At 39.9% G+C, this 21,437-nt stretch overlaps 2 protein-coding genes across 2 annotated transcripts in view; one reads left to right on the top strand and one right to left on the bottom strand.

The window, feature by feature from the left end:
- Nucleotides 1–12,395, top strand: part of UBXN4 (UBX domain protein 4) — a 30,258-nt gene extending 17,863 nt beyond the window's left edge. The window contains exons 7-13 of the mRNA XM_068968081.1: nt 73–127; nt 876–1,040; nt 1,750–1,877; nt 6,016–6,118; nt 7,815–7,946; nt 9,658–9,860; nt 11,771–12,395. Of these exons, the coding sequence (XP_068824182.1) occupies nt 73–127; nt 876–1,040; nt 1,750–1,877; nt 6,016–6,118; nt 7,815–7,946; nt 9,658–9,860; nt 11,771–11,909 (925 nt within the window). The 3' untranslated portion in view covers nt 11,910–12,395. The remainder of the gene's footprint in view (nt 1–72; nt 128–875; nt 1,041–1,749; nt 1,878–6,015; nt 6,119–7,814; nt 7,947–9,657; nt 9,861–11,770) is intronic.
- Nucleotides 12,396–16,226: 3,831 nt separating this feature from the next.
- The window catches only part of LCT (lactase), a 48,103-nt gene continuing 42,892 nt past the window's right edge, over nt 16,227–21,437 (bottom strand). The window contains exons 14-17 of the mRNA XM_068969467.1: nt 21,279–21,413; nt 18,168–18,391; nt 17,084–17,308; nt 16,227–16,453 (exon numbers count right to left, since the gene is read on the bottom strand). Of these exons, the coding sequence (XP_068825568.1) occupies nt 16,227–16,453; nt 17,084–17,308; nt 18,168–18,391; nt 21,279–21,413 (811 nt within the window). The remainder of the gene's footprint in view (nt 16,454–17,083; nt 17,309–18,167; nt 18,392–21,278; nt 21,414–21,437) is intronic.

The raw sequence follows: 21,437 nt of genomic DNA, 5'->3' as shown, positions 1-21,437 counted from the left end.
AATGTATCTCAGTTAATGCATTTTTTTTAAAACTTTCTCAGTTAATGTATTTTTTAAACTTTTAAAATACAGACTAACCAAAAAACTTGAAGAAAGGAGAGAAGAGAAAAGGAAAGAGGAAGAACAGGTAAATTGATATGCCTAGTATTTTTTCCTCTTGCTTTCCATGAGGGAACGTTTGGTTTCTTGTTTAGCCTGGCACATGGGATGACTTCCTGGTCCTGTAGTTCAACATTGCAGCACAGTCAGGGGCATTACCAGTCTTCTGTCGTAAAGTCACAGTGTACACTTTTTTGTGATTTTTGGAGATTGCTAGGAATAAATTAGATCATCTTTTCTCCCTTTGCAGTGAATCTTTTACACTAAGAATAAAGGGACTTGCATTAAAATCGATTTGATGCAGATCAAAGTTTTAGTTCCTTTTTGTGAAAAAGAAATGGGTAGACATTTTGCTGAATATTTCCTCTGGTGGTATTGTATTCTAGTTCACCATTCATTTTTCTTAAACTGTGCACCTAAACTTCATCATCTCTTCTGGGTTCTAATATACGAAGGTTATGTCTTCAGGCCAAATAAATGATTACTTTGTTGTCCTTGGAGGGACAACCTGTAATTCTGTTGGTTTTTTTTTTTTCCAAATTACATTGACCACATGATAATCTTTACAAAACCGCTGGCAAAGACTTATAAATTGATAGGATTTGACCATTGACCCATGCTGTTAATACATTCTACTAGACTCTTAGATTTTGTGAAGTTGTTCTGTTCCTTTAGCTGTACTCTACAACCAACTTACCCTGTGTACAAAATGGTATTGACAGAGGATTATTAACTTTTGTTTCTGGTTTATAAAACTTACTTTTTCTTTAATTCAGAGAGAGATTAAGAAGGAAATTGAGAGGAGGAAAACTGGAAAAGAAATGTTGGATTATAAAAGAAAGCAAGAAGAAGAATTAACAAAAAGAATGTTAGAGGAAAGAAACAGAGAAAAGGCAGAAGATAGGGCAGCTCGAGAGCGTATAAAACAGCAGATTGCCCTGGTGAGTGTTGTTTATTTTTAATGCTTGACTCTAGAACATTGGTGAAATTGTTTTTCCAGGCACAGTGGTTTCGGTTTACTATCATAGACAGGGTGCATAGAAATAGTAGATTTTAGTGACTGAGAGAGTACTAATTCTCAGTTTTCTTTTACTAGAAATTGTCTCTAATTAAAATACATTTAAGATTAAAACTGAGATAATCTTTTGAAGTAATTTTTCTCCATGTTATGTTATGAATTTTATCAGTAGTTAAAGATAGTTTTCAAGATTCTCAAGGAAAGAAGCCAAGAATTTGCTGCCTCACAGTGTCCTCTAGTCATAAGCATTCTTTTTTAGGACATTCAAAGGATTTAGGCACATGAAGCTTAGGATGGTTTTACATCAATTGGTTTTAGAATTAAGCAGTTGTAAAACTTATGAAAGCCTCCTTTCTTAATATTGTTTGTTCATGAATTCATTCAGTAAATATTGATTATCTACTGACCTTGTTCCAGGCTTGAGAGAGAGTGACCAAAATCAAGTCCTGGTTTGTTTAACAATAACTGTGGTCCCTGACAGTTGATGAAACAAAAAAAAGCCAGATCCAGAGTGATGAAGTTCATGTATGGTTTTAAGGAATTCATGCATATCTGTGTTCCATATGTTGGAAATGTGTAACTAGATATTTCTGGCAGTGAAAGATAATTAATATCTAACAACTGTTTTCAAGGACCGTGCAGAGAGAGCTGCTCGGTTTGCAAAGACAAAGGAAGAAGTAGAAGCTGCTAAAGCTGCTGCCCTGCTGGCCAAACAGGCAGAGATGGAAGTCAAGAGAGAGACTTCCACAAAAGAAAGAAGGTACTTTATTTCTTGCTGAAGTATATGTATGTATGTGGCGGCTAAGGAGAAAAGCAGTTGTGGGCTTCTCTTTAACACTGATTTATTCTGTGGCTTAATAAATAGTTCCAGAAGAATATACTGATCAGTTGGCAGCTGCCAATGGTATTTGTCATTGAATGTGAATGTACAGCCTTACAGTACTAAATACATGATGTTTTAAAGAAAGCCAAAATCTCTTTCAAGAGACAGAAAGCATGTTCATCAAAATGGTTATAGTGATGAGATCTCACAGAGGATATAAAATGGTTGGATAGCGTCACCAACTCGGTGGACATGAGTCTGAGCAAACCTGGGAGACGATGAAGGACAGGGAAGCCTGGTGTGCTGTAGTCGATGGGGTTGCAAAGAGTCGGACATGACTTAGAGATTGAACAGCAGTGACATATGTACTGGAATTCTTCAGTTGTCAGAATATCAAATCAAATAGGATTAAGCAGAAGAGGGAATCCCCTGGCTCTGCACCTGGGAGTTACAGTGATAGATTTGGTTAGGCATCGCTAGATCCAGGAACCTAAAGGGTATCATTACACCTTTTCTGTCTCTTTTTAATCTCCTGGTTTCTGTTTTAGCTTTATTCTCAGAGAAACTCTTTAGATATTGTCAGGAGAGCCTGGCACCTTCTTGATCTTGAGCTTCTGATCCTAGAGAGGAAAGAAGTAAATTCTCATTCACTGAGAATTCTGATTGGTCCCACTTGGGTCAACATGGCCATTTCAATACCAATCACTTTGTCACATGTATGGGCTAGCTGATTGGGGTAGTAGACGTGCCCACTCCTATGGTGAAGGAGATACGAGAAATATTACTGATAATCATACCAGAACGAGTGACATATTGGAGGGATAAGGCAGTTCCCCAAACAGAAGTGTGTTGCAAAGACAGAAATTCAGATTTCTAGTACATACTGCTAGTAGGATTACTATTAATACTTATTTTCTTCTCTGTACTTTTCTATATTTTCCATATCAGAAAATTAACAAACATTACTTTTGTAATCAGAATAATTACTTTAAAAATATTTGTTGATTCATTTATTTTTGGCTGTGATGGATCGTAATTGTTGCGCATGGGCTTTCTCTAGTTGTAGTGAGCAGAGGCTACTCTTTGGTTGTGGTGAGCAGGCTTCTCGTTGCAGCAGCTTCTCGTGGCAGAGCAGGGGCTCCAGAGCACAGGCTTCAGTAGCTGTAGCACATGGGCTTAAGTGCCCCAAGGCATGTGGGTCTTCCTAGACCAGGAAGCAGATCCATGTCCCCTGCATTGGCAGGCATATTCTTAACTACTAGGCCACCAGAGAAGAGCAGAAAAATGACTTTTTAAGAACTATTTCCCAAAACAAATCAAATACCTAAGAATATATTTAGCAGAAGTGTAAAACTTATACACTGAGAACTAGAAAACATAATTGAAATAGTTAAAGAAGACCTAACTAAATACATAGAAAGATACTTTGTTTTCATAGATCAGAAGACTTCTTATTGTTTAGGTGGCAATTACCCCCAAGCTGATTTACAGATTCAACACAGTCCCTATCAAAATCCCAGCTGGTTTTTTTGCCAAAATTTTTGCAGGGATCGGATTCTAAAGTTTATATGGAAATGCAAGGTACCCAGAGCAGTCTGGAAAAAGAACAAAGTTCTCAGACTTCCTGATTTTAAATCTTAACTACAAAGGTACATCAACGAAGATGTTGTGGTGTTGGCATAAGAATGGACATACAGATTGATGTACAGGCATACCTGGTTTGTTGTGCTAATGCTTTATTGTAGTTTTTTACAAATTGAAAGTTGTGCGGCAAACCTGTGTTGTCAGTTGATCACATTTTTTGCAATAAAGTATTTTTTTTAAGATATGTACATGGTTTTTCTAGACATATGCTATTGCACACTTATTAGACTACAATATAGTTTAAATATAGCTTTTACGTGCACTGGGAAACCAGAAATTCCCTGTGACTTCCTTTATTATGATAACTTAATTGTGGTGGTGTGGAATCAATATCTCTGAGGTATGCCTATAAGAGGAATTTGAGTCTCTAGAAATAAACCTGTATCTTTATGATCAGTTGATTTTTGAAAAGGGTACCAAGACCATTCAGTGGGGGAGAGAATGGTCTCTTCAACAAATGCTTCTTGGGCAAGTGGATATCCACGTGTAAAATAATAAACTTGAACCATTATCCCACACACCATATGGATCATCTACCTAGGTGTGAAAGTTAAAAAGTATAAACTCTTGTTGAGGGCGGGAAATAAGGACGTCTTGTGATCTTGGACTAGGCAGTCCTCTTAGACATGACAGCAAAAGCACAAGTGACAAAAGAAACCCAACAGATAAGTTGGACTTCACCGAAACGAAAGACTTTTGCACCTCAGAAGATATCAAGAAAGGGAAAGGAAACCCACGAAATTGGAGGGGCTTCCCTAGTGCTCCAGTGGTTACAACTCCATGCTTCTACTGGAGGGGCATGGGTTTGATCCCTGGTCAGGGAATTGAGATCCCGCGTGCCACATGGTGCAGTTAAAAAAAGAATCAGAGAAAATATTTAGGCCATATATTTGATAAGGGACGGGTAACTGGAATATAAAAAGAAGACTTGAAGTCAACAACAAAAAGCAAACAACCCAATTTGAATATAGAAAAAGGATTTAAATAGATGTTTTTCCAGGGAAGATACACAAATAGTCAATAACCACATGAAAAGATGCTCCACATTATTAGTCATTAGGAAAATCAAATCAAAACCACACCTTCTAGGATGCCTCAATTTAAAGTGACCACCAAGTCTCAGCAAGAATGTGGAGATTTTGGAAGCTTCCTGCATTACTAATGGGATTAAAAGTGGTACAACCACTTTGGAAAAAACAACCTGGCAGTTTCTCAAAATGCTAAGCAATTCTGCTCTTCAGTATACATCCGAGAGAGCTGAAAACAGTCTCCACACAAATACCTGTGCGTGAGTATTCATAGCAGCATTCTTCATTATAGCCAAAACGTGGTAATAACCAAAATGTCCGTCAACTAAAGAATGGGTAAACATGCTGGGTCCCATACAGTGGAGTATTATTCACCAAAAAAAAGAATGAAGTACTGACACATGGTGCAACATGTACGAACCTGAAAACAAAATGCTGTATGGCAAAAGCCAGAAGCCACCCATCTTACGATTCCATTGTATGAAACGCCAGAAACAGATAGATCCACAAAGACAGAGCAGACAAGGGGGGTGCCAGGGGCAGGGAGACGGAGGCATGGGACCAACTGCCGATGGGCTTTCGTTCTTTCTAGAGGGATAAGGATATTCTGGAATTAATGATGGTTGCACAGCTCTGACTATATTAAGAACCACTGAATTGTATATTTTAAAAGGATGAATTTTATGTGAATTATATTTCAAAATAGCTGTTGGTAAAAATGCGATTTCACTGTGAAAAAATTTTTTTTCTAATTGGAGAAATATTTGACATAATTACTGAACAAGGAGTACAGCATGATGGTTTGATTTACATATATTTTGAAGTGATTGACACAACATGTTCAGCTAACATCCATCTTCTCATATACACTTGGCCCTTGAATGATGCAAGAGTTGGGATTGCATCCAAGGTTGCGCCACCCTTGTCTAGTCAGAAATCCACATATAACTTTACAGTTGGCCTCCATATCTGTGGATCTGCATCTGTGGATTGAATCAGCCATGGATAGTGCAGCACTATAGTATATATTTACTGAAAAACATTTCACCTGTACATGGACCCGTGCATTTCAGACCCCTGTTGTACAGGGGCCACAGGGAGATAAAATATAAAGAAGAAAAAGCCTTTCCTTGTGGTGAGAGCTCTTAGGATTTACTCTCAGCAGCTTTCCCTACACCACACAGCAGTATTAGCTGTAGTCACCCTATTGTACATTACATCCCCAGTACTTATTTGCCTTAAACTGGAAGTGTGTACCTTTTGACCACCTTCCTCCAACTCCCCCTCCCTCACTGTCCATAAATTCCTGTTTTCATTACACAGTTTCACTTCCATCTTCTCCTAGATTTACAGTGAGAATTTGTAGAGGTAAAGATGCTGACTTAATTTTCATTTTCTTACAGCACTGTTGCGAGAATTCAGTTCCGTCTTCCAGATGGTTCTTCCTTTACAAATCAGTTCCCTTCTGATGCTCCTCTAGAAGAAGCTAGACAGTTTGCTGCACAGGTAAATTTATGTCATGAGTTGTAATAAAGGTCGATGAATCGGTTATTAAGTGTAAGGGAAAAATTTCCAGGCAGAATTGGAAGAGTATGAGTAAGTGGTGACTTATCCCCAGGAGGGAGGCACAAGATGCCTCTGGGATGTTGTGGAGCTTCCGTCATGTATGAGTGCCATATGGGAACAACATATCTCCTTGTTCTATGAAAAGAGGGATTTCCTGACACCATATAATAGACTCTGGAAACTTTTTTAACTGCTCAGCACATTGAGCTGGAGGAATGAAAAGCAAGTGATTTTCCAGTAGTCTAATCTAAAGAAGCTGTCCTCAATAAAAGATGCAGTTTTTCTTGGTCCTCTCAAATTTTCTGCAAGTTTCTTAGAATGCTGTGGGGCTAGCAGTTTTCCCACCATCTGCTGATTGGTCAAACTAAAGATCAATAATCAGTCTATATTTGGCAACAAGTATCTTCCTCAGGAATTTACTTCCAGAACTTAGCCTTGTTCAAAATCTGAATGGGTGTGAAATAAACATCTTAGAAAATAAGATATGAGTACTTTCCAATTACTTTTTATTCTGATAGATTATGTATTCAAAATGAGGCATGTACCAGTATTTCATGTATCACTTCAAGATTGAAATTAGGTTTCAGACTTTTCCACTAGATCTCTTTTGCATTTAGTCGGCTATGTCACTTAATAGGTGCCAATAAAAGGATACCTAAAAAGCTGCTTCCACTGGTGAGTTTGGCTGGACAATAAACTTATTTTATTAACTGTTTCCCCCAAGCTTTATAGTAGGATCCACTCCACATAGCCTTTTCCATTCCTCTTTTGCCTTGGGCCCCCACTTAGGGCCTCCTCAGATGGCCTGCCCTGGCCTGATTCTTTCGCTTCTGCCACAGGTAAGTGAGGCTATCACATGATTAAAGAGAGATCTCTGATTGCATCAGTCCTGTTAGAACTTCACCTCAGTACAGTGATCTAATTTAGTGACCTGATGTTGAGTGAGAACAGTGAGGAGTGTATACACACACACATAATGACCTAGAGTAAAATATTACAAAAAACAAAAGTTACATTCTCCCTTTGAAAGATTTTACAAGTATAGGTGACTTAACAGTGTGAAGGTGATTGTGTTGCTTGCCCACTGTAAATTCCTAGGACTGGATTATGTGTATAGTATGGCTTGATTATGGACCATTTACTCTTTGAGTCGAGGAGGCAAAAACTTATGCCATATATATGTATATAATACGAGGGAAATTCTGATCTGTTCCAGAATTTTAAATTTTAGTTTTTCATTTTAGAATTTTTTCATGTTTTTAATAAGAAATACCTATAACCTAAATGGGTATTTGTGAGATACTAACATAAGTTTGACAAACGACAGTGAAAATTCTTAATTGCAAACTGTAGTCATAGTTAAGATATGTAATTGTTCATTTTTATTCATCTTATTTAGTCTTGCTATTACAAAACATATTTCTTGATATTTTGTGGTCATTTTTGAGTTATGAAAGCTTTTAAGTACTGTTTGTATCTGATAGTCTTCAGCTGTTTTTTAAAGCAGAGTTTTTATGAATGTTTTGATTTTATATTTAAGGGAACTTTTAAATCATTTTGAATGCGTATGAGTTTGTATTATCTTACTTTAAAAAGGCTCCACTGTAAGGTTTTAAAACTTATTTTTATATTACAGACTGTTGGCAACACTTACGGTAACTTTTCATTAGCAACAATGTTTCCCAGGAGGGAATTTACCAAAGAAGATTATAAAAAGAAATTACTGGATTTGGAACTTGCCCCAAGTGCTTCAGTGGTACTGTTGCCAGTATGTATATGCATGTATATTTTTTCTATTCTTACAGGTCTGTCTGTTCTGCTCTTGATTTTTTCTTATAATTAGATGAAGCGAAAGTGAAAAAATGTACTGTGGATAATTAGAATCCAAATTATCCAAAAATGTTAGATTAATTTATTGTTCCATTATCCTGGCCTTTATATTTGTAACGCTAATAAAAGACTAAACATACTAAACACATTTTCACCTTCTTTCCTCATCTTTTCTCATGTACAGAAAATAACCAGTCGAACAGGAAAAACAATGTAGAATATCTGTCTAATCTCCTGACTTGGTGTCATGTATTTATGTATGATTACGGTTTATCCATTTTTAAAAAAAAGTTTTAACATAAAAATCACATTAAGTTTTAAACATACTAATCCTAACAACATTTTAATCTCTGATATTAAAAAAAAGAGGCCCAGAAAATTTAAATGTGCCACCTTAAAGTGCCAGAGCTGGGATGAGAGCCTGGGTCTTCCATAGCTTGGTTAGTATGGTAGTGCCCCCAAGGGAGAAGGCAGTGGCACCCTACTCCAGTACTCTTGCCTGGAAAATCTCATGGACAGAGGAGCCTGGTAGGCTACAGTCCATGGGGTTGCGAAGAGTCAGACATGACTGAGCGACTTCACTTTCACTTTTCACTTTCATGCATTGGAGAAGGAAATGGCAACCCACTCCAGTGTTCTTGCCTGGAGAATCCCAGGGACAGGGGGCCCTGGTGGGCTGCCGTCTATGGGGTCGCAGAGAGTCGGACATGACTGAAGCGACTTAGCAGCAGCAGCAGCAGCATTGCCCCCAAATCTGCGGCTTCTCTTTCCCTGCTTTCAGTTATTTAGGGGCAACTGCACTTTGAAAGTATTACATGGAAAATTCTAAAAAGTAAGTTTTAAATTTCGGGCCGTTATGATAGTGTGAGGAAATCACGTGTCATCCCATTTGGGACATGAATCATTCCTTTGTCCAGCATATCCATACTCTATGCTACCTGCTTGTTAGTCACCTTGCAGCCCTCTTGGTTGTCCGATAAGACTGTTGAAATACTGCAGTGCTTGTGTTCGGGTAACCCTGATTTTATATAATAGTAGCCCCAAAGCTCAATACTGGTGATGCTGGCAATTTTGATAGTCCCTTGTTGTGCCTAATTTATAAATTAAATTTTATCACAGGTATGTATGTGAAGGGAAAAAAGTAGTATATGTGGGGTTTGGTATGATCCGTGGTTTCAGGCATCCACTGGGGGCCTTGGCAAGTATCCCCTGAGATAAGGGTGGATGACTATAGTTCACCCCGGCCGAAAGCAGGACCTCAAACCTAAAACAGTCCTTTAGTACTCAGGATTTTTTGGAGTCATTGATATTTGAAATCTTTCTCTTTTTAAAAATCATTAAGACTTTTAAAATCAGAGTTGTTAATTTCATTACAAAAGTTTAGTTGTCTTCAAAGTAATTGATTGGTTCATTTCATTGAGAACTACTTTCTGGTTTCTATGTTGTGATTACTCCTTAAAAGGAAAAGAATTCCAGGAGTTCCTTGAAGTTTATATACACTTGAAAAATGGCAAAAGATGGCAATGTTACTTTATTGCAGTAAACTAAAATCCATAGGACTTTCCCAGATAAAAATTTTATCTAGAACCTTGAGTGTGATGTGGTTGGGTTGATGTAGTCTTTATTTTGGTTTCTTTCTTCATTTTTAGGCAGGAAGACCAACTGCATCCATGGTACATTCTTCCAGTGGAGACTTTTGGACATTGTTGGGGACAGTGCTCTACCCATTCCTTGCCATCTGGAGGCTGATAAGCAACTTCTTATTTAGTAATCCTCCTCCTGCACAGACCTCGGTGAGAGCAGCATCATTGGAAACCTCAAACCTTGCATCGTCTAGCAGCTCAGAAAAAAGGTATTTGTGTTTTCCCCATTTGCAAGATACATTAGTAATGCCCTATGCCTTATTCAAAATGAAAAAAAAATTTATAGATACTATGCCTTTTTTCTATGTAAAGGGGAAAACCCAGCATGTTCTGAAGCTTTATTGTATCACCTAGGAAACTCCTTACCTAAGTTTTCTCAGCCATCTTTCTATAAAATCTATTCCATGCTAAGCAGCTTCACTGCTACTGATTTTATTATTTCATTTATTGGATTCTCTTATTCTATAACAAAAGATATACTTTCTTCAGGTCTAAATAGCAGTATCTTTTTTGTTAGCCATATCTTGTCTGACAAGATACTTCATTCATTTCTTACAGTCATCACACATAATTACTTTAGAGGGATCATTGTGCTCTAGATAATTTAACTGCCTCTCTGGGTCATTTAGAGAAGACCAAAGTGAGGAAACTGTATATTCACTTGAAAATGGTGTCTCTTTCAGAGAGTTACTTTGGACTGGTTCCTTAACCAAGAGGCCTTACTTTTATGGCACATGGCCATGGTTAGAATGGTAATACTAGTAGACAGCACTAATGATCTTAGCTCACACCTCTGTTAAAATTCTAAATATTTGAAAGAGGTTAACAGGAAGTATTTTCTTAAAATTTAAGATTATATCCTCTTCTAATAATTAATAGCATAATTTATTACACTATATACCTACTGCTGTTCAATATTGGGACATTAATAGCAAATCCTCACACCAATCTTTGATAATTAATGAAAGCCCTTGCCTCTGTCTGTTGTGAGTGCTAAGTTGCTTCAGTCTTGTCTCTTTGCAACCCCATGGACCATAGCCCACCAGGCTCCTCTCTCCATGGGATTCTCCAGGCAGGAATATTGGAGTGGGTTGCCATTTCCTCCTCCAGGGGATCTTCCCAACCCAGGGATTGAACTCACGTCTCTTATGTCTCTTGCATTGGCAGGTGGGTTCTTTACCCTTAGCACCACCTGGGAAGCCCCTGTCTGCTGTAAGGAGATCCCTGATTTTGTGTCCTGTTGACTGTCTAAATGAAGATTTGAGTGAATATTGTTATGGGCTGATACAGTCTTTATCTTGATGTCCTTCTTAACTATTATGCCAGAAGACCAGTTATATCCTTAGTACATTACTCAAGTGAGGAGGACACAGAAAAATTCTTCTCTTCTTACAGAGCAGCGTTCAAACTAGGTCTTGTTAGGTCTGAATTTTAGAACTCCTACTGAGCAATGAGTGGAAGCATTTCATCCTGAAAGAGCTTGCTGAATGGGTCTTTAAAACTTACTTCAAAGAAGGGGAAAGGTCTTGCATTGGGGCAAAGAATGGGACAAATATTTGAGTGGGTGAAACTTTCTGTTCCATTATTGCTTTTTCTTTTCCTCTCTAGTATTGGAGAATGTATTGGTTTAAATTTCACCTGTTTCCTTCCCATTTTTAGATGAAGAAGGTTTGTTGTTCTTAATTGTCCATGTAGAAATAAATCACTCTTAAAGATTTTAAAAGAGTTAAGAATTGCTAACTGACCATTTCCATATATTAAGCTATGAATAGAGTTTGTGATAACCACTAGGGTGCTGTATAAATTATAAATATTTTAGTAGATATATCAACTTGCATAAAAAAGGAGCAATTTAGTTGGCAGATAGTCCCACTGTTGTAAAGCTTAGTAAGTCATCAAAAAATACATGGACATGGGCAACATTTGACTGGTTTGGCTTAGAGAACAGATGGAGTTAAAAAGCACCAAATGTAAGTCAGCGTTTGTAGATACAATGATCTCCCGTGTACTTTCCTTAAACTATAGTTGTCCTTGTACTAAAGGCAGTTTAAAGGAAAAGACTTTGTGTTACTGCTGTTTTCATTTCATATCATTTTCCTTTTTCTCCCTCCTTTATCAGGGAACCAGTCAGAAAAAGAGTGCTGGAGAAACGGGGGGAAGACTTTAAAAAGGAAGGCAAGATATATAGATTGAGGACTCAAGACGATGGTGAAGATGAAAACAACACCTGGAATGGGAATTCTACTCAACAGATGTAGTGTGACAAGTACAATATGTGCAGAAATCGTTGTTTCTCTTATGATTTAATTCAACTAAAATTCTGCTGGAGAAGTGGGACTGCTTTATGTGTTCCAACTCATCTACAAAGTGTCTCTCTATTCCTGCTTAGTGGGTTAAAGTTGTTTAACTCAGACAAGAGATCAGATAACTGGCTGCTAGGTCCTTGTATATGGTAACCAACTGCTAGAAGCCTAAAAAAAATTTAAGAAGTCTGTGACAGCCTCCCTTTATCAGCTTTCTTATTCAGTATTTCATATGCCCATTTTAGCCCTATGCTCTCAGATGATACATTTGTTTAGGGCTGTTTTGCTCCGAATCCCTAAGCCAACATAAGATAACTGTTATGTCACTGAGTAATCTGACTTTGAGTCAGAGCTTTTTAACTAGCCAGCCAGATGATAATTTGGGTTTAACTTTTCTTGCTCATCAGCTGCAAGCAAAATCTTGTAGTTTTTAATCTTACTTAAACACTGAATAAAAAAAACTTTTCCAAAAATCAGAATGATCTTATCTTTGCTCTAAGTTTTGTTATTCTAGCATCTTTTTATTGCACAGGGCTCTGTGGAGGTCATGTGTCTCTGAATCCCCCCACCCACCTGTACTGCCTGGAGCTATCCCAGGAAAGGAGGGACCACTTTACCATAAATATCACTGCAGGAGGAAATTTTCTGACACACACTGATGCTATGTTACTGTCTCTCCTAAGTCAGGGAGGCATCCTTTTGTTTGCATAATGTAGTGGCCTTTGTTCTCATTAGATACAAAACAACTGCTGGTCTATAGCTGGTTCTCACTTTTATACTGGAGTTTTGTTCTCAGTGATAGTCACTCTTCAAAGAAATAAAGAACCTGTACAGTTGGGCTTGAAGTAGGGAGTTAAGATTTGCCTCTTGCTCATTTGGTTATTATTAAGAATTTTAGATTCTTAATCTGATTTATATGCTGTGATATGTTTATGTTGGTGAAGACACTAAGAAGGTCTGGAAAGGGGGGCAGTTTTGACTGTTCCTCTCTAACCTTTTGTGTTTAGATTGGAAGATACTTAATGTAGAAGGACCCTGACTTTCTTTTGTAATGAGAGGAGGAAATTTCATCAGAGCAAATTTTGTTTCACCTGTGAAGTAACAGTGGTAATAGTGTTGGGAAGGAAACAGACCAGATATGTTGTTGGTAGGAGTGAAAACTAGTATAATCTTTCTGAAAAAAACATTAGCAGAAACCTTAAAAATTTCATGCTTTTTGATCTAAAAAGTTTTTCTAAGGAATGATCATAAATACAGGCAAAATTTAGGTATAAACTTAAGTTTTATTTATTTTACCTCAGAAACCCAACTACATGCCTTCTGCAGAATTAACTTATGCTAAGGAAAAATGGGACAATACTAATTCAGCAATTTGATTTAATATATTTATTGACTTTGTTATGTGTTCAGGGGAAAAAGCAGGATACAGAGCTGTAGGTACAGTATGATCTCAACTTTATAAACGCATCATGTATAGTATATGTTAGCATAATGTAAAGAAAGAAAAACCAACAGCAGTAAGAGTGGTTTATATTATGATTTTAGTTCTTTTTGCATCCTTATATGTCTTCTCAGTTTTCTGTAATTACTTTCATAATTTAAGGAAAGAGTTTGAAATAGATACATCTGCAGCAAGCATCTCATTTAAGTAAAGATTTGTCATCTTGAAAAATACAGCAATATGTGAATAAAAAGAATTTTCAGGTGAAAAATCGAATGCAGATCGTAGAGAAACATACATGAAAAAATGATTCACAATCTTTGAGTTTGAGGGTCCTTCTCAATTTCATATTTTAAAAAGTATAATGGTAAATTCAAAACAGTATGGAAGGCTATAAAATGATGTCTTCACACACTAATCTAGTCTTGTAGATTTGTCTTCTAATCTCGAAGACGTCTTGTCTCCAGAAGTAATCTCTCTCAAGTTTCTCTTGTAGTCTTCAGAAAACTTTTCTGTGTACATAGGCAAATGTGTGATCTTTATTTTTTAAATAAATGGGATCGTATTATATGTACACTACTGTGCACCTCACCTTTTAACGTGCACGGTCCTGAAGACCCTTCCCCATTAACACATAGCTACCTCAGTCGTATTAATGGCTGCCGAGCATTTCACTCGGTAAGCTACCTGTGCTCTTGTTGCTTTCATTGGCTATTACCGTTTATGTGCTTGTGTTTGTTTTTCTATTACGAACATTGCTACAGTGAACGTCATCTTTGGGAAGGTATCTTCTTAGCTGTGGAAATATACCTGTAAGTCACTGAGTCAAAGGGTATTTGCAGTTTGGATTATAAAAAATGCTGCCAAATTGCCTGCTCTAAAGGCTCTGAATTTATAGCCCCACTAACAGGTAGGAGAATGTGGATATGCTCACCTCCTTGCCAACACTGGATTACACTTTTTCATCTTTATCCACCTGATAGATGAAAAATTGTATGCATTTTATATGCATCGTGTTGATTGTGAATGAAGGTGAACATCTTTTAATAATATTGGTTATTTTAATTTCTGAGAACTGCCTGTTTTCTTTGCCAATTTTATTTGTGTTTATCTCTCCTACTGATTTACAACAAATTTCATGTATATTAAGAAAGGTAGCTGTTTGTCTGGCTTATGCTATAAATATTTTCTCCCTGTTCATCTTTTGATGAGTATGTCGATGGTAATTTCTTGCCATAATTTTTATGTGGTCCTGTTTATCAGTGTTTTTATTTATGACCTCCAGGTCTTAAGTCTTGAATATAAAATACTTTTCCCACTTCAAAAAGTAATTTAAAAAATCCTCACCTGTCTGTTCTAGCACTCTCAAGGGTTTCTAACATTCTCATGGGTTTCTTTTTTTTACATTTAAATGTTATATCCTGGTAAGGAATGTGGCTCCCTTCCCCCACCTGTGACTAACATCCTTAGAACTCTCCTGTGACCCACCTCCATTTATGGACTGGTCCATCATCACCCCTTCTATCGACCCCCCCATTTGGCAGGTCACCTCTGGCATGCACCCTGTCCCTGATATGCGGCTGGTCTGTGTCTAGGCTCTGTCTTCCTTTGTTGATCTTTCTGTTCACTCCATTTCAAAGCTATAACTAGCTTTATATTTTTTTCTCCACCCTGCCCCCCCCCAAGATTTATCCTGGCTCTTTTTACAAGTGAGTTTTATGTGCAACTTTATATTATTTTTTTCCATTTCTTGCTCTACCCCTGCAGAAAAGTTATACTAACTTTTGAAGATTAATTTACATAAAATTGATAGCTTATAAAAATCTCATAGCAATTTTAGAACCATCTTCACCCCATCTGACCAACTTTTCCTGTCTGTTGGTGGAAGAAAATGCTTGTGCGCCACAATCTTGACTGCCAGGTTGGGGCCCACAGCAGTGGGACACTCTGGTAGGAATTTTCTGTAGATACAATTCAGGTAGGAATGCTTACCAGAAGCAACTTCTTGAGCATGATCAACCTTTTAAAGCCAATTGAAAACTATTTTAAAAAAAGAAAATCTCCTAGATATCTAGAAAGAACATATGGGTTAAATAAGTTTGAGTGTTCTGTTCTGTGGTTGTCTCGTGAGCACATTTGAGTGGAAGTGACAGACTCACCGACTTCTCTGAATGTTTCGTGAATAAACATACAGATGTAGTGGGCGTGCTTCCCTCTGTCCTGTCTCCAAAAATGTGCTTGCCAGAGACACTGAGACATGGTCCTCTGGCCTCCAGAAGCCAGTAGCAGAGGATTAATGTGGCGAAGCTGTAAAAGGGATGTTCATAACTTCCGTGGAACCCGCCTTCTGAGGAGAAGCACCCACAGGAGACAGGACACCATTAATAGCACCTTTTCAGTTTCTGAGAAACAGAAGGCAAGAGAGGCTGGGAGGGAACTTAAAGAAAGCAGGAGATGACCTAGTGGTTGATCTTTTCATGAAAAGGATTGCTATGGTTTTCACTAATGTTTCCACCTTTAAAAATCTCTGAGAATTAAAACAGCTCAGTTAAATGACTCACAGAACCTAGTAGTTGAGTTCAGTAACTACATATTTCCACAGGAGTTCCTTGGAGGGGCTTCTAATCCCCAGATGAATTCCTGATACTAGGGCAAGGTGGGGATACTTCCATTTTAGTCAGGGACTTGAAATCCTTCAAGATTAGTGTCTTAAGAGTGTAGAGATTTTTATAAAGTCTATTATAGACAGAGTATTAGATCCTTAGTGGTTGTGGGGGTGGCAAAGACTTGCAAAGAAACGAGGAGAACTGGAGGAGGTGGTGACTTCTGGGTCAGAAGGAAGACCTGTGGCTCAATTCCTGTTCGCCTGGTTGTGTGTGCTTTTGCTTGGAGTGCTTGAAATACTTGTAGGACAGAAATGCAACCCCACAGACTCCAAGAAGCATGAAAGCAAAGAGCACGTTAAGCGCTGTCTGGGCTTCCGTCGTACTCAGCCTGAGGCCCAGGAACTGAACTTTCTGACTCACGGGGCTGGCGGGGCTGGCGGTAGGCTCAGCATCTAGGAGAGAACAACAGGTGATCAGGAGCTACTGGGTCATGTTGACCTAGATTATTAAGCGCAAGCTGGATCCCTGCAGGAGAGAAGCTACCCTGTATCCAAGGCCAGCACATCACGGAGGTGACTGTGCACATCCTTTTCGTGAGTTAGGAGAGAAGTCACCTAGTTTTAGTTTTAAGCATCTCAGCAATTAGAGTAAAACCTGTACTGGACAGTTGTCTCTTAATTTGTATAGTAATTTATACTTTGTCAGTCATTCAGCTAATCTTGGGCACCTTACAATGTGCCAGGCACAATATTTTTAGTCACTCTTTGATCCTGGCCTCGGCGCAGCCTTTGACTCATTTCTTGCCTAAGGTTACACAGCAAGTTAGTGGTAGGGCTGGGGCAAGAATCTAAACTTGCTGTTTCCAGGCCAGGGTCTAGTTTCTAGATGTAACTTTAGCCCTTAATTCCTTTGTTCCATTCTGAGGACGTCTGGAGCATTCAAAGAAAAAGGAAATACTGGTTGAATGAATGAAGGGGATGGAGAGGCAGAGAGGGCTGGTAATAAACTAGAAGAAAATGGACTGAGAAAGGCGTGTTTGCCCCTCCTCCTCTGGCTTTGTCCATCCCAGAACCACAGCTCACCTTGCTGAAGACAAGGGTGTGGCCCTGCAGCAGGGTCGGGGAAGCCACCGCACCGGATTATGGAGGCGTAGACCTTGGCTGACTCTCTGGGGATCCTTGGCAGAGCAGGGTCAGTATAGTTCACAAAATGCAAACCAAACTTATCTGAGAAGCCGGTGGCCCACTCGAAGTTGTCCATCAGAGTCCAAACCGTGTATCCTCGAAGGTCCACCTTATCCTGCAGAGCTGCTCAAAGACAGAGGCCCCAGCATGAGCTGCTCTGATGGTCTAAGCCCCTCTCCACCGGGCCTGCCCACAGTGCTCCCACAGTCCCCACTTGCAGGTCAAGGGGAGCTTTTCTCAGCTCTTGGAGAGAGCAGCCTGCCCTGCACAGAGGAATCATTAGCTGGTCCCCTGTGGGTGTTACCACAGAGCCATCTGCATTTTCTAGACAGGCTCAGCCCTGATCGGGAGACAGGAACATGCGTAGACTAAATTAGCCCTGCTGGGTCAGCTATCCTCATCTTCACATCTTGGGATACTGGTCTTGGGTAGAGTCTCAAGGGACCCTTGGGAAAGATTTTATCTGAAATAAGGTTTCCTAGTTGTTCCTCTTTGCTGTTGCATTGCTCACTTTCTTTTACTCAGCGTTACTTACATTCCCCTGTCATAGTCCCATCCCTGGTGGTTCTGCTGAGCTGAAAGGGTCTCAGACTTCTGCTTGGGGAACAGAAGATCATACAATCTCTCCAGCCTATCCCTCCTGGGCCCTACCCAGACTGTCCACAAGAGGGCGCCGCTTTCCAGGGACATGGACACCGGAGGCTCAGACAGAGAAAAGGGCAGACCAGGAACTGGGGTCCAGCTGCATCAGGCAACTGGGTTTTGCCAGGAACTCGGGTCCAGCTGCATCAGGCAACTGGGTTTTGCTTGCTGAGCTTTAGGAAGGAAAAATCTTAGTGTGCAGCCCCCCCAAAAGGCTTAAAGCCAAAAGGAGGTAGAAGCCTCATCCTCTCATCTGAGACTCGTCGGTGCAGTATCGGCTGCAGACGTTAGACGTTTCCAACAACAGGTGCACGTAGAGGGAGGGGTAGGCCCGTCATACCTTTGAGCGCCTCGTTGATGTAGCTGCGGAGGTAGTAGATCCTGGCAGTGTCGTTGAGGTTTGCTTCTCCCCGGTGGGAGACTCCGTTCTCTGTGACGTAGATCGGGGGGTTGTTGTACTCCTCCTTCAACCAGTTCAGGATCCTCCGAAAGCCAAAAGGGGTCATCTTCAGCCAGAAGGAGCCCGAGTCTGGCCAGGAGCGGTCTGTGATGGAGGCCACTCCCCTGCAAGTTCAAAACTAGAGATTAGGTGTCAGTGTATAAATCCCAAGAGACCCTCTGCACAAAGCATGAACAAGATTTACGCTAAAAAAAAAAAAATCTTTGACTTTTCAGTTCAGTCGCTCAGTCGTGTCTGACTCTTTGCTACTGCATGGATTGCAGCACGCCAGGCTTCTGTGTCCATCACCAACTCCAGGGCTCACTCAAACTCATGTCCATAGAATTGGTGATGCCATTCAACCATCTCATCCTCCCTCATCCCCTTCTCCTCCTGCCTTCAATCTTTCCCAGCATCAGGGTCTTTTCCAACAAGTTAGTTCTTCACATCAGGTGGCCAAAGTATTGGAGTTTCAGCTTCAGCATCAGTCCTCCAATGAATATTCAGGACTGATTTCCTTTAGGATGGACTGGTTGGATCTCCTTGCAGTCCAAGGGACTCTCAAGAGTCTTCTCCAAACCACAGTTCAAAAGCATCAATTCTTCGGTGCTAAGCTTTTATGGTCCAACTCTCACATCCGTACCTGACTACTGGAAAAACCATAGCTCTAACTAGACGGACCTTTGTTGACAAAGTAATGTCTCTACTTTTTAATATGCTGTCTAGATTGGTCATAGAGCAAGCGTCTTTTAATTTCATGGCTACAGTCACCATCAGTGATCTTGGAGCCCCCCAAAATAGTCTCTCACTGTTTCCATTGTTTCCCCATCTATTAGCTTTGAAGTGATGGGACCGGATGCAATGATCTTCGTTTTCTGAATGTTGAGTTTTAAGCCAACTTTTTCACTCTCCTCTTTTGCTTTCATCAAGAGGCTCTTTAGTTCCTCTTCACTTTCTGCCATAAGGGTGGTGTTATCTGCATATCTGAGGTTATTGATATTTCTCTTGGCAATCTTGATTCCAGCTTGTGCTTCATCCAGCCCAGCGTTTCTCATGATATACTCTGCGTACTCCTTTCCTGATTTGGAACCAGTCTGTTGTTCCATGTCCAGTTTTAACTGTTACTTCTTGACCTGCATACAGATTTCTCAGGAGGCAGGTCAGGTGGTCTGGTATTCCCATCTCTTGAAGAATTTTCAACAGTTTGTTGTGATCCACACAGTCAAAAGCTTTGGCATAGTCAATAAAGCAGAAGTAGATGTTTTTCTGGAACTCTCTTGCTTTTTTGAGAATCCAACAGATGTTGGCAATTTGATCTCTGGTTCCTCTGCCTTTTCTAAATCCAGCTTGAATATCTGGAAGTTCACGGTTCACATACTGTTGAAGCCTGGCTTGGAGAATTTTGAGCATTACTTTACTTTTCTCTTTTCACTGGTTGTAGTGATATCAATCAGTGCTGGTGTAACTTTGGATAGGCCACCTAAACTCTCTGGTCTAGCTTTCCACCAGTACACAGGAACGGACTTGTTCATGGACCTAACTCTCCAAGCCGCTCGGTACCAGGGCACACCTCACACTAGACGTGGAAGGGTGCTGGCACTCGCATGGAGTGCTAGCGCTGGGTCTTCAGAGAAGAGGCTCCCTTGAGTCACCTATGTCTGGTCAACAGGTGGTACACCCAAAGGAACGAATATTTGGGCCCCCATTAGTGTGATGATGGGGTAGATACGCTAGGACCTGCTTTAAGTGCCCAAGACCCTATTTCTCTCTCCAGTGATGGGCAAAGAGAGGGTATCACATTTGCCAAAGGCGTACCGCCAGGGGAGGCACAGGCTCACGCATTTCATTATAAGGACCAGCCATTTAGATATTTAACACTCACAGTCCTTCAATAAAAAAAACCTTTTACCAGCAGCTGGATTTATCTTGTTCAGCTGCACTGAATGTGGAACACTTCATAAGCTGAGCACAGGTGCTGGGAAGACAGTCCCAGGACCGGTGAGGTAGCAGTCGAGTGGGTGCTGAAACGGGAGCCAGCAGGGGCACCACCTCAGCCCCTCTCAGCAAGCCTGACTGCTGGCTGGAGGATGAATGGGGGTGTCGGCCCTTGTTTCCAGAGATTCCGGACAGATTCACAGCTACTGATGTGGAAAGGCGCTTGTCAGAAAAGGAACGAAAGGGACTTCCCTGGCAGTCCAGTGGCTAGGACTCCACACTCCCGCTGCAGGGGAACTCAGACCCTGCCTGCCGCATGGCACAGGCGACAAAGCAAACACAAAGCCATACCAAAGAGCTTTCTTCATCTAATAAAGAATGTCTACAGGAAAAAAACCCACAGAAGACAGTGAACGTTTCCTCCTGAAATGGGGAATAAAATGTCTTTGTAAGTATTAGATTTTATTAAATAAAATGTCTGTAAATGTCTCAATAAATATTATTTAGCAATTTTTAAAAAAGGAACAGATACTGTGCATAAGTGTAATCCTGTTTTTCTGTAATGTATTCCTGTGGGAAATTTCTGACCTACTATATAAGCTATGTGTAATATATATACCATATATATAAAGAGAGGTAGGGTACCTATACACATATATACACTCCTGAAATGATACGAATTTTCTCTTCTTGCTTTCTAATGTGTCTGCTGTGAACATACATTACTGTAGTAGAGAAATAGTTTAACTTTTACCCTCAAAGGGAAAAAAGAAAATTATTTTAACTGAAATACATCTGATAAGTGAGAAAAATCTGATGAAAAAACATATATATATATGTAAAGTCTTAATTATTTTTTAAAACTCTAAGCCTGTCTGCTTTAATGAAAAGCGTTTTGGAAATCATAGCCTGTATAACTGTCTGACTGATAGAGGTGTATACCAGGACTTGGGACTTGTCTTGCAAACCCCAGGATACGTAGCATCAGGAGGCAGTTTCAGAGGCTGTACAGGCCTCTAAGTAAGAGAGGGCACTTTGCTATCTTTCCCAAAGATTGTTCCAGCCGCCCTTCCTTACCTGTCTGCATCGAAGGAAGAGATCCAAGAGGCATAGTTGAGATTGTAGGCCAGGACAGTGGTGTAGTGATTGAACCCAAAAAAGTCGTAGGTACCGTTGATCCTGCTCTTCTCACTCTCCGTGAACTCAGGGAGCCTGGGCGGGAAGAGCCATTAAGGG

The sequence above is a fragment of the Capricornis sumatraensis genome, chromosome 3, assembly GCF_032405125.1.
Source record: "Capricornis sumatraensis isolate serow.1 chromosome 3, serow.2, whole genome shotgun sequence".
Lineage (NCBI taxonomy): Eukaryota > Metazoa > Chordata > Mammalia > Artiodactyla > Bovidae > Capricornis > Capricornis sumatraensis.
This window is presented reverse-complemented; position numbering and strand designations above follow the sequence as displayed.